Genomic DNA, 13,705 nt, shown 5'->3' on the forward strand with positions numbered 1-13,705 from the left:
GACTGCATCCATTGGTTTGTCAGGACTCTAGCATTTCTCTCAGCTGTTGCTCCACTTCTTGGATCCTCTTTTTAATGAGTTCTGACATGGAATGTGTCAGGCAGTTATGGTGTACGTTGATTCTGTAACTCCTGTTGTACAGGTTTCCCTAAGAGAAGCATTTATGTTACTTGTACTGTATCCCGAGCTTTTTTGAGCTGGAGAAACTGGAGAAAATCTTTGGGTCTAAAAGCACATGAAATCTAGAAGATAAGTTTTTCAGAAATCGAAGAAAACAAATTGTACAAAATTGATAGAGTAGCATCATATTAGCTACTTTATTTTTTTTTTTTTTGCCTTCTCTCTAAAGAACAAGAGGGCTGGGAGATTTGGGTTATATGTTTTTCTTAGCTTTCACATTGGTTAAAATAATTTCTGTCTTTAAAGACAGTTTTATTATTGCTTTTACCTTCTTGCTGTCTTAATTCAGAGGCATTTCTGCCCAAACCCATGGTCTGTTTGTTTTTCATGTTTGTTTTTTTATTATTATTAATATTATTCCTCTCCACTGTATAGGAGGATACAGCAACTGGAAGCCTCCAGTGAATTGCAAAATTTACAATTATCTTAAGAGGATTGGATGTTTCTTTCTTCATCCACGTTGCAGTACCAGAAGAGAAGCAGCAGACTTTGCTCTCTGTGTTCATGTAAGTTAGGCCATGCTTGCTTTATTGTGTCCTGTACCCAGAGAAGGGTGGCAGATGGTACCTGCTATTGATGTTAAGTACTAATTGCAGATGACATTTTTAGATTATTTCATGAGACTTTTGTGTGCCCTATAAGAATGACAAACCTGGACTGAGTGAAGCCAGGTGACCAAGAAGTGACTTAACAATTAGCCCAAATAAGACAGCAGTCTATTTTGTAGGAGAAGGGAGCTGGTTAGGGAATGAAGAATAAAAAACCTGCACTTCTTACAGTTTCTGTCAACTGTAACTCCTTCATCTCTCTTCAAGTCGTCCAAATCTCAAGCTGTCTTAACAGTGGAGTTAAATGGGTGCTGTTTTCACAGACCCTGTTGAGCTGACAAAGAGAGTGCCTTTATTCGGTAGATTTTGGCCTTTGGCAGGGTTGGGAATGTGCAGGTGAGGGACGGAAATCTGGGATGCCATAAGGACTTATGTTCCTAATATAGAATCATAGATTTAAGGTTGGAAAAGACGTTCTAGATTGTCAAATCCAGCCATCAGCCCAGCACTACCACTGTCATTAAGCTATGTCCTCAAGTACCATATCCGTGTGATTATTGAACACTTCCAGAGGTGGTGACTCCACTCGTTCTCTGGGCAGCCTGTTCCAATGCTTGGCAACCTTTTCAGTGAAAATATAAACCTCCCCTGGTGCAGCTTGAGGCCATATAGTGCTTTATCAGTTAGATAAATTACTGCCTATCTAACTATATAAGCACATTCTTGCAACAGTGGTTTTATGTTTTCATCATGGTTTTTATGTTGCTCTTAAAATACTCTGCAGAGATTACTTGTTTTATATAGAGACACTTCTAAAAGGCTGCTTTTTAGGATTTTTTTCCATACTCCGTCTGTACTATTCTGGTAGCCATTACCAGTATCTGTTGTACATAGAGAAGAAATGAGCATCAAACTTTTGAAACAGTGCCATTCACAGTGGGATTAAATGTGGCTTGGATCTTATAGGCAGGAATAAATTGCTAGAGAAAACTTTCCAATGAAGACCTGTCTTGCACAAAGCTAGCCAAATGCCATGACATAAAAACATGATCTCTGTTCAACACTTGTAATTTGTTTTGTATAGGCTGGTCGTCTGGATGAGCACCTGCCCAAGCAAATTCCTTTCACCGTTCTTTCTGGAGACAAAAGCTTCCTGGAACTGGAAAACCAATTTAAAATGACCCAGCGGTCAGCTCGCATCCTAAATCCTCACCACATTGAAGGAGACATGATGTGTGCCTTGCTAAACAGCATTTCAGATACCACAAAAGGTAGAAAGTAAACATTGAACACAATTTTCCCAGTAAACCAATAATTTTTTCCAATAAAAAAATGGATCACTTACACTGGTAACATAAATGGTTGCTTGGTGCTTCTTGTATTGTAGTGGTATTTCAATGAGTAATTGATTAGAAAGTCATTATGCTTGGGCATGTTTTGAAAACAGACTTAATTATGCATTTTTATTCAATATAACTAACTCTGTCATCCCTGTATTCTTTATTATAGTGGGAGACAAAACTGTTGTTTGAGTCTGAAAACTCCTTTCTAGTGAAAGAGAAGCTGCTTAAAGCACTCTTGTGTGCATAGTTACCAGTTTGTACTCACATCTGTTTGGCTTGATTTATGCTGTGTCTGAAACAAATGTGCCCCTGCTAAAGCATCATTATTTCTCAAAATAGTTCTGTCTATTTTAACTCTGACCTCCTGTCCTACTTCCTATCATTTGATAATTGTTTTCACTGGCACATGACTCACACATCCACTTGGAGAAAAAAATCTCAGTGGAAGTTTTTAAGTTCTCTAAATTGCTGGATTCTAATGGCATATTAAAATGATCACATTGGTTTTATATAGGATATTCAAAGAGGATTGAGCCAGCTCATTGTCATGCAAAAGGGTACCAGAGTTGAGATGAGTTTTAGTACTTATTAGCATTTTATAGTATTTTGTTGTTTTCCCTAGAAGACCTGATGTTTCTCTGTAGACATTTTTTTCCTTTTCTAGCTTCTTGTTGTGGTTTTGTAGGGTTGTAAATTCAGAACATATTACAGAAAGCTGTTTCTGAATAAGCCCTAAACTGTTTTCTGAAAAATGATGCTGCTAGTCTTGATGCAGGTTTATGAGAGCTAGAACATGGCACTGCTGTTCCACCAAGATTAAAATGGAGTGCTGTCTCTGAATGATGAATTGGCATTGATTGATTAAAGGGAAAAAAACAGGATACTTAAATAGTTTTCTGAAAAGAAATTATATGTGGTGAGCTGGAATTGATTTAAGTTCTTTTGATACAGAAAAGGTGCTTACAGAGTTTTCTGGCCACCCCAGGCATTAGAAGTTTCTTAATTTAACACTTCTTTCAATGTCCTTTACTACATTAATATTTACTAGTATGGTAATTGGCCCTACCTGGAGGCTGCAAACCTTAACGTGCTGGCTGCTCATTGCATGTTCCACTTTAATTACACGTGTGGTCATTAGAAACAAAAAATCCATAAACAGGAAATTGATGGAATGATACGATTTCTTTGGCTGTTGGCATTCCTTAGCAAACTTGTAAGGAACAGAATTGTCCTCTTGTTTAGTCAGTGTCAGCAAGAGGGGACCCAGACAGCAAGAGCTGCCTTTATCTCCCCATTCTCTATTAAAACAGAATGCTGGAAAATTCACTGTTGGTAATAGGTCTGTATTTGCTGCATTGGGATGATGTTTTTACCAAGAGTTTGTAGAGATTTTACTTTAAAAATATAAAGCCTACACATAGTACGCACATATTGTGTGGCTCAGCAGCATCAGCCATCTTTCACAAGTCTTAATGTGGCAAAACCAGTATTGGAGTGTTGAGATGGAAACTCAGGCAATGTATCATAGGCTGGTATAACTTGTTGACTTGTTACAGAAAAGCTGAGTATAAGGAAATGCAAACAGGAATTGCTTGCTTTGTGGTTTTCTCAAGCCTGTGGCTATTATTCTGGAGAGAGAGGTAAGTGAGAAACAGGACAGAGAATCATGTAGAAAAATATCAGACTGTTTTTGGTATTGGGTGAGCTGCAAAATGAAGAAGCTCTTTCCCTAAATCACCTTCACAAAGCTATCATTAGCTGCTGAGCACCTAGATTGTGTTTGGATGTGGCAATCTGACAGGTGCATCTTGTGAATGGTTTTACCAGCACAACTGCTGTGGGAACTGTAGCGCTGCAGTCATTTTAAAAAAAATAAATAAAAATAAATCTTTCTGCAGATGTTGCAATACAATACCAACTGTATGTTACTATAGGAAACCCTTGGCTGGAGGAGATGCTTGAACTTCCTTTGAGGTATGGAAAGAGTAGGCATTCTTGTTCTCTGCTGCTGCTAAGTCTGAGTTCATAAATGAAGAAGGTTTTTGTTTTTATGCTGAAGCCACAGCACATGTCAAGAGCTTCATGCATGTTAACCGAGTGGTTTGGGAAGGGCAGAAGAGTTTTCAATGTCTTCCTTTATAACAAAAGAATTGTAGTGTGCAGGAAAATATCATTATTCCATTGTTTGTGTCTTGATGATATTCTGTGTGTTGAAAGTACACTTCTAATGAGTGCTGGACAATGTTGAGGGCAAAGCTTATGGTAGGTTAGGGTCATCATATCCATCTGGACACTGACAGGAATGCCACAACTTTTTGGCTGACAAGTTATTTTTGTGTAAGTTGATGTCTTTAGCTTAACTGTATTTCTTCTGGTTATGTTCAAATGAGATCCTTCAGTGACTGAGCTCTTACGTAAAATAGACTCTTAAATAATAAGAGCAAATTTTTGGAAGTTTTTCTTGTCCTTTCTTTTGAAGAGCCAGTCTGTCTCATGAGCCTATCGCATCAGTGGTGTACTGAATATAGTGTTGTCTGCCAAACAGCCACTGTACTTCTTTCACTGACCCATAAAGTACATTTCACTGTGCTCCAAATAAAGCTGCCAGCCTGTGTCTTCAATCTGCTTCAATCTTGCCTGAACTGTTTAAATACTACCAAATACAGCTTCTCTGAGAACTTTTATGTTTGGAGGAGCAGGATTTCAGTTCATTTTAATGAATGCTTCTAAGCTTCCTAGCTCCCACCATGCCCAAAAGCTTTTGTTTTACATACAGCCAACAAAAGAATTTAAGAGGACAGAACAACGGATTTATAGAAGACATTGAGAAGAGTTGGTTTACTTCTCCATAGTGAAGATTTTCCATGGGTGAAAATCCATGTGTGGTCCAGTTTGAGGTCCAGTGTGAATGCTACTTCTCTTCCATCTCTGCTTTTTCCAAATCTTTAGTTAACGCAGATTGCAAATGACTAAAGTTAGGTCACAGCCTTCAACCCCCACTTCTCTGAATGTGGAACTGAATGTGAAGGGCATGAGCATCTGCAGTGTGATGGATCATGAATGAATTATAGTTTCTGTAGTAATATGTTCCTTTATTATAGCAGCCACAGCTTATTGCAGTAGAGAGTGGTAAGAAAGTCACCCTTCAATTGTAACCTTGCATTTAGCTACAGCAGGAAGTTACTACTGGGTTTGGTATGTCAGTGGCATCTCTTGTATGTATATGCCCTAGGGAGAAAGCAATGTACTAAGACCTAAGATAATGAGCCTGAACAATAATTGTAGGCCAGTGGATGAGCTGGAAAGACCTCACCACTCAGATCATACAAAAAAAATTCTTGATGTTTAGTTTGAATCTGGCTTTAAATTTGAGGTAAGAGTATAAGACAAAGGTTAGATGAAGGTCTCAGTGGCCGTCATTATTTTGGCCACCGTTTCCAAGAAATGCAATTGGAGGGGCATGGCAGCTTGAGAGCTTTATTTTTATTTGTCCTACACTTGAATGAGCAACTGTAGGCAGAGATACATAGAGTGAAACTTCTGCATGGAGGAAGAGAGGTCTTGTATGATGGTAACTCTCAGCAGGAAGTAGCTGTACTTGCATTTACAGATGGTATTACAGATGATATTACCTTAATATGAAGAGAGATTAGAGCAGTAAGTATTGGAGAAAAGTATGTGGGAAGGATCCTCCAGGGGCATAGGAAGAAAGGAACAAAAGAAAAGATTCTGGAATGCAAGGAAATAGTATTTTAAAGGCAACATTGTCAGGGAGGGTTTCACATACCAGATGTGATTGCTAACAAAGGTAAGGATGGGGTACTGATCTAAAGATTTTGGCAAAGTAATCCCTGGAATCCTGAACGAGTTAACAAATTTTATCCATAAGGTAAGACTAAAATTCCAGACATAACCTGTAAGAGGAGAAGGGTCAGTTGTTGGAGAGATAGTGATGAGAAAAGAGGCAGGTGAGACTGGGAGTTACTGAAAAGACTGAGAGGAGTTTTAAGAGAGAAGTGGAGGTGGGGTGTGAGACTATACAGTAGACAAGAGGTGTGTTGTGTGGTAAGGGAACAGGAGGAAGGCTGGGGAAGGGAAATGGAGTCTCTGGTGGTAAACCCAGTGGAAATTATGAAAGGGTTGGTGGTAACTGGGGAGGTTGTAAAAGGAGATCATCAGATATAGTGAGGGGATGCCATGGGTTGCGTGGGCAGCTAGTCCAAATTCAAGCTGTGGTGCTTTGATGGCAGGACAGTGGGTGGTGCTTACATTCTGTGAAAATTACCGGTCTCTCCCCAGAACAGGTTTCTGAGAGATGTGAAATGTCAAAAAAAATCACTGAGCTCTGTATTCATCCAGAGTTTGCTTTCCTGTTTTCTCATTCGTCCAGCATAAATTTATCAGTATGTGAGTCCAATAGTGAGCAATAGGATTTCTTTTGAAAGAACAGGTACAGTTCTTAGATGATGTGTATTTGACAAAATGTACTAATAGAAGTGTAATATAAGAGATCTTAAGATCTCTTGCCTCTGAAACTGGGCAGTTGCTTTTCCTCTGACACCAGAGGAGTTAGGAGCTGTAGCATGTGCTGAGCATTTTAACAAGAGGGACAGGACATTCCTGATTTTTCAAAATTAAACATTCTTCATTAGAAGACGCCAGCAATATCAGGAGTATATGCTGACTAAGTGTGAGCTGGGTGAGAAAACTGAGGTGGATTGAAAACTGGTTGAACAGCCAGACCTGGAACATGGTGATCAATGGCATGAAGTTCAGATGGGTGTCAGGAACCAGCTGTGTCCCAGTACTGGGACTGATCCTATTTAATGTCTGTTAATGACTTAGATAATGGGGCAGAGTATACCTACAGCCAGTGTGTTGATGACACAAAGCTGGGAGTGGCAGTTTGTACACCACAGGAACTGTGCTGCCATCCAGAGGAGCCTTGACAGGGGAGAAGTTTCCTGACAGTGAATCTTAGGAAGTTCAACAAAGGGAAGTGCAGAGTTCTGCATCTGGGGAGAAACAGCGACAAACATCAATATATGCTGACCAGGAATCAACCAGCTGGGAAACAGCTTTGTAGGGAGGGACCTGGTGGCCCTGGGGGACACCAAGATGACCATGAGCTAGTGTGTGCTCCAGTGGCTGAGAGGTCCAACAGTACCCTGGGCCGCATTAGGAAGATTGTTGCCAGCAGGTTGAGGAAAGTGATCCTTTCACTTTATTCAGTAAAGTCATATCTAACAAGATGGGAGCTCCCCACTACACTGTCTATTCAGTTATACTCAAAAGCCATCTAGACATAGTCCTGGGCAGTAGATAATTCTGACTGAGCTGGGAGGCTGGACCATATGACTTCCAGAGGTCCCATCCAGTTTTCACCATTCTATGACATTGCCTGGCCAGTCTGGTGGCCTTTTATGATGGACTGCAATGGGTGATTGCTGGAGGCTGGTATCATCTGCCTGGACTTGTGTAAGGCCTTGACACCATCCCATGTGACATCCTTATCTCCAAATTGGAGAGATGTGGATTTGATGGATGGACTTGTCAGTGGATAAGGAATTGGCTGGGTGGACATAGCCAGAGAGCTGTGGTCAGTGGCTCCATGTCAAAAGTGGAGGCTGGTGACAAGTGTCTTGGGACTGGTGCTCTTCAATCTCTTCATTAGTGACACAGACAGTGGAAGGGAGGGCACCCTCAGCAGGCTTGCAGATCACATGCAGCTGAGCAGTGCAACTGACACACCTAAAGGATGAGATGTCATCCAGGAAGGCCGGGACAAACTTGAGAAGTGGGCCCATGAGAACCTCATGCATTTCAAAAAGGCAAAGTGCAAGGTGCTGCACATGGGTCAGGGTAATTCCAGACATGAATACAGCTTGGAAGAAGGACTGCATGTGAACAGAGCAGTGGAGATGGACGTCACAGTTCTCAGGGATGGAAATCTGGACATGAGCCAACAGTGTGCAGTCACACAGCCCAGAAAGCCAACTCCATCTTGGGCTATATCAAAAGAGGAGTGACCAGCAGGTGAGGGGCGGGGATTCTCCTCCTCCTCTCTGCCCTCATGAAGACCCCACCAGGAGTGCTGTGTCCAGTTCAGGGGTCCTCAGCAAAAGAAGGACAAGGACGTGTTGGAACAGGTCCAGGGCAGGCCACAAAGATGATCAGAGAGCTGGAAAGAAAGGCTGAGAGTGTTGTGGTTGTTCAGGCTGGAGAAGAAAAAGCTCTGAGAAGACCACATTGTGGACTTCCAGTGTTTAAAGGAGGCTTATAAAAAAGTGAGACTTCTTAAACGGGCAGATAATGACAAGACAAGGGGGAATAGTTTTGTTCTAAAAGAAGGAAGACTTGGATTAGATGGTAGGAAGAAATTGCTTACTCAGATGGTAGTGAGACACTTCACCAGTTGCCCAGGAAAGCTGTGGATACCCCATCCCTGGAAGTGTTTTTATGTCATGTGTTCTTACACCAGGAATTGAGTTAGGGAGTGATTACTTCAACTGTTCCATCTCTAACAGGTATAAAACATTTTAGAGTGGTCTGACATGTCTTCCAGTCTGGAAGATTAAAAGGATAGTTAATAGGGAGAAGCCACTTGGGAAAAGCCTTCCCTCTGCACTTTTTCCTCCCTTTCATTAGTAATTGTAGTGTTTGCTTTGGGGGGAGGAGGGGTGTGGATTTTGCTTTGCTTTAGAAAATGATGTAAAATTTAGTATCTCTCCTGCTCAGAAATAGTAGGCAGCTCCAAAAAGAGTTCACAGTCAGTCTGCCAAGTGAGTGGAGAAATACCATTTTAACTCTGTCTCTGGTATCTTTTTGGGCTGCTGATCACTGTTCGACATCAGCTTTTGGAATTTTTATTGCTGGAATTGGGAAAGTCAGCAAGGTTCTGCTCAAACAGGTAGTATGTCAGGTTTGAAAACAAATTTTGGAAAACATACCTGACAATTTGAATAGCTAAGTTGGGTAATTCAACATGCCAGAAGTCACACAGTCAGTAAATTAGATGGCCATATCGGAAAGTTCTTTGCTGGTTAATGTAACCAGAAGTACACTGATGTATTAATGATGACTTCAAGAGGAGTGCTTCCTTTGGTATGACTGTAGACCTTCTTGTTTGCTAATACTGTAAGACCTCATTACAGAAACCATCTCCCAAAATAGCAATAGCCTGTAGCAGGAGGAGAATGGATGCATAACGTGACTCATTGGCTTGGTTTTTAACCTGTACTTTACTGCGCCTCTGTTTAATGGGGAAAAAATCAACCAACAAAAAAACTAAACCAACCATCCAAACCCCACACCACTTTAGGTACACAAATCCTTACTAGACACTTCAAAATAAAGCCATCCTTCTGGAGCTGGAAGCCAGCCTTGTGAAGAGTGTTATTAAGAAAGGGAAATGTTGTGGAGTTTTGGCTGGGCTGGGTTGTGATGAATTAACAGATTAAACCAAGTCTATCAACTTTCTGCTTATATGAGACTTGAACAGCAACATCTGCTGAATTGCACTGCTGAGTTGAGTTTTAGCACTCCATTGTTGAAATGCAGTATTTGGGCAATAAAATACAGCTGCAGTCATGTGTGGGCAGAGACATGCTAAGACACTTCTTCCCATAATTAAATCCTTGCTACATTTTATAGGAAGTGAGAAATATATAGAAAGTGAGTCATTTTTTAATAAGTGAATATTACAAAAAAACGCACAAATGCCAGTAGACACGGTAGCTTCTGCACCTGTTTCTTGTTACTGCTTTACCATAAAAAATTGAAGCAATCTGCCTCTAGATTATGGGGAGAAGGGGAAGAAGGTAGGTAAAAAATAACTCTCTTGAGTTGCTGTCTTAAACTACCACTGGAATGTATTTTTATCTTGATTTTTTTAGATCATAACAAGTGTATTCTTCAAATAGGTGTTAGGGTAAGAGAAAGGAAAGAGAGGCTGTTAATATCTTTATTAGAAGCAATGTGTAATTCATTTCATTTGTGCATTTAAGGTTCAGATAGTGAAGAGGATGACGATATGAAAGAAACAGTGAAGAGGAGCTTAGAAGAAAAAAACAAACAGGAAGGTCTGTCAATTTTTACATTTCTGTGTTCAAGAGCACTATTAGTTATGGAAGATACAGAAGTTAAACTTATAATCAGTTTTACAGCAAGTGACCTCTTTGGAATACTCTCTAAACTATGCTGGGCAGTTTTGAGTAGTGAAGGATGCTGTGATGAGTTATAAATAAAAAAATTCCTAACCTGAAAAGTATTAGTATTAATTTAGCAGACTAAAAATCTATTTCATCAGGGTACTGATCAATTAAAGACTTGACTGAGTTCACTTAGTATCAGTTTAATATGACTGTGTTGTCTCAGAGCAGAACTGTTGACTAAATAGTTGAATTTCTGAATACGTAATTCAAAGTTTGTTATCATTTCACAATAAAGCACTCAGGTCTCCTGAAAGAGCTGTAGAGTTACGCACAAGGTTGAATCAGCATCACATCTGTCTTCACATCTATCTTAAATTATTTGAAATTGTTTTCATCCATTTGCTGTTGAGCTTACTGGTGGTGTTCAATGCAGTCATGCATTTTTGGTGACAGACCACAGTGTATTTAAAAAATAATTTACCTTCCACCTGATGAAAACAAAACAAACTAAAAAAAGAAATTTACAAGCTCAGTGATAAAACTGATTACGGAATCTTATGTTCCTAGAACTTACTGAGTTGTGAGTTTACCAGCTGTTACTAAATACTGTTGTTAAATATCCACATTCATCTCCAGCACTGAAAGTTTGGTGCATTCAGGCCCACCTAGTATTAGGCTAGCAGTGGAATTTGGTGCATGCAGGAAGTGCCACTTCTGATGCTGCAGTGCAGAGGCATCTGACCTTATGAAGCAGCCTGGCTTCAGATGAGTCACAGCTTGGACCTTATTCTGAATTTTTGCACAGGCTTAGTGGCTAAATAACATGTTTTAATGTAAGCAGTTGTCTGCAAATGGTTTTCTGTCCTTGTTTGTTTTTGTTTGTTTCTGTGACCATGTAATATTTTTCTTTAAGCAACTCTCTCTTATCAGTATCTCTGGATATTGCCAGAAAGTCCATGAGGGAGCAGTCAGTGATATGATCTCTGTTGGAAATCTCAGCCTTGCATAAAACAGCCCAACAATTATTAAAGTTTTAAAATTCTATTTTCTTTTTCGTAAGAATAGACAGATCTTTCATTTTGATGGGATGTCCTTGTGTCCTCCTAAAGCAGACAGCTAATTCATGAATGACAGTGTGTCTGAAAGCTGCTTTAATTTTTCCAGCTAAATTATTGATATTAATACTTGCTGTATGTATCAGCCTTGTTGAATTTATGGTATTTGATTGCTAACACCAAACAATTAGTGCTGAAAACAACCTAAATGTAATGCAAAAACAGAGTTTCTTTTTTGAGTATTATGAAAGTTTTTTGAGATTGTTAAGAAGTCAGATGAGTGCAATGTGATTTTCCTCCCCACCATCAAAACTGTTAGAGCCCTGATCTAGACTATGCTTACTGCTGATAATGAATTTTTATCTACTTGTCTGGCCTACCTAGTAAGAGTGACAATGCTGGTGCCAAGTCAGAATGTAAGTATGGGCATCTCTGGATAAGGAACTGGAATGAACATACTGAAACCTCTCTGCTTGTTATGTGTGTGTGGTTTTTGTTTTAGTACTTTGTTTCTTTTTCTTGGTGCATATATATGGATTCTAATCTTGCCATTACTTTTACCAGTAAATATGTAATTGCATTATGATCTTAAGCTAATCACTGGGCTGCTCCTGGTTAATACAGTGAAAAGTTGGAGAAGTTTTTTCTGTATTTTGTAGTGTTGAAAAGATAACATGAAACAGAAGGAGAGAAAATATTTTCATCTCTTTCTTAGGGTTTTTTTGCAGTCTACTGACATTGCCCACAGAAGTAAGTTCATGCTTTATGTAGTAATATTAAGGTAGTTGTGTTTATGGCTAGCTATCAGCTGCAGTCTGAGATAAGTCTTTTTTTGTTTATGCAGAGTTGCAAGATGCAGAACTGCAAGATGCAGACCTGCAAGAAGCTATCAAAAGGAGCCTTGAGGAAATGTAAATGAAGATACTTCAGTACACTAACACCATGCCATCAGAACTGCTCACAAAAATGGAAGCATGTTCATCTATTTAAAAGAGTTCAGAAATGCGAAGTTTTAAATCTCTGTTAGATTTATAATCTGATGTCCTCTGTCATGCTGATGAACAGCTGGAGTTTATTCATATTCACTGCAGTGTGTTGTGTTTGATAAAAATAAATTTTTAAGCCTTTTCGTATTTGTTTCTGAGGGGTGATGACTAAATCTTTCTAATTTAGCTGTTTAAAATTGTTGCCTAATTAGTAGGCTGGTCTTACTAGGTATTTTGGAGTTTCTCGTTGTTCAGGGTTTTTTTTTCCTTAAATTAGTTCTTGTATTTAATTTTTTGGTCCTAAAATGTCATTGTCTTTATTTACTTTTTCATGTGGTCTTTGCAACAGATAAAAATAGTAAACTCCAGTTATCTCAGATTTGCCTGGCTAATCTTGTTATAAAGAGAAGCTTAGATAGCAGGGTTGTTGAACATATGGCCTAACTCTTGCCTGTGGCTGGTCTTACTTCATGGGCCATAATTTTGTTTCTGTCCTGTTTGTTATAAATGTCAGAATCAGAACCACAGGCTGTACAGTCAGTTTACCAGCTTCTTTTTATAAATATAAAAAGCTGTTTGTTTGGTTTTTTCAATAGTGGTAGAGTATTTGGATTTGATGGCTTAAAGTTTGACGACTTAATTGCCTCTCCTTTACCTGAGGCAGGAACAACCTTTTAAGGGAACAGAATCTAAATAAACTTCCTAGTTTCTGTTTGGAATAAGTGTGAGAAGAGTTAAACTGTAATATTTCTGTATACTATGGTCTTTGCTCTCTTCTGTTCATGAAGAGGTGGCATTGGATAAATGAATGTAAATGTGCTAATTATTTTTGTACTGTCTTTATTTTAAGTGAAATTATTTCTGTGTTTAAAATTATCTGTCATTTTTCTCAGTTTTGTTTAAAAATACCTATGCAAACTGTCCAGCTTTACCAGCCTGTTATCCTTCAGTTAATGATTGCTGTCAATCAGTAAGAAATCTCAATGTAATAAAATGTCAACTTAATTCTTTTTTATGATTCACTTACCTTGCAAGTTTACTTCTACCAGCTGTATCCTTAAATACTCATTATGCTAGTGATATTTTTGTGGAGAATAAGATGTGGGGAAGGCTGAATTTTTTGCTCTGTTCCAAAGAGTCAGTGTAATTACAGCTCTTTGTCATCATGGTTAGAAAAGCTGGAAGACTGACATTGGTTTATTTCTAATCACAACTCTGATATAATTGCTCTCTCTGAAGCAAGCAGAATGAATGAAGAATCCAGTGAGGTATCTCAGTGCTCATTAGCAATCATACAGCCTGAAGAAACTGTTCAAATGCCAGAAAGTAGTTTGAACACTCACAGTGCATTTGAGTGTGACTCCCAAGTGTTCAAGGGTGAACAAGACCTCTTAGTGTTTTTCCCTTGTGCCTGCTGCTGGTTTTTCATACTTGGATTAA

At 39.1% G+C, this 13,705-nt stretch overlaps 1 protein-coding gene across 3 annotated transcripts in view; it reads left to right on the forward strand.

The window, feature by feature from the left end:
- ZNF451 (zinc finger protein 451) overlaps positions 1-13,287 on the forward strand; it is a 34,987-nt gene extending 21,700 nt beyond the window's left edge. Inside the window, exons 11-14 of one of the 3 annotated variants that reach the window (XM_066314965.1) lie at positions 556-686; positions 1,813-1,999; positions 10,078-10,152; positions 12,139-13,287. In XM_066314965.1, the coding sequence (XP_066171062.1) occupies positions 556-686; positions 1,813-1,999; positions 10,078-10,152; positions 12,139-12,194 (449 nt within the window). In that variant the 3' untranslated portion in view covers positions 12,195-13,287. Of the gene's footprint in view, positions 1-555; positions 687-1,812; positions 2,000-10,077; positions 10,153-12,123 lie in introns of all 3 variants that reach the window. The other 2 variants (XM_066314964.1, XM_066314966.1) reach the window with 2 other exon arrangements.
- The last annotated feature ends 418 nt before the right edge of the window (positions 13,288-13,705 follow it).

The sequence above is a fragment of the Sylvia atricapilla genome, chromosome 3, assembly GCF_009819655.1.
Source record: "Sylvia atricapilla isolate bSylAtr1 chromosome 3, bSylAtr1.pri, whole genome shotgun sequence".
In the NCBI taxonomy this organism is placed as follows: domain Eukaryota; kingdom Metazoa; phylum Chordata; class Aves; order Passeriformes; family Sylviidae; genus Sylvia; species Sylvia atricapilla.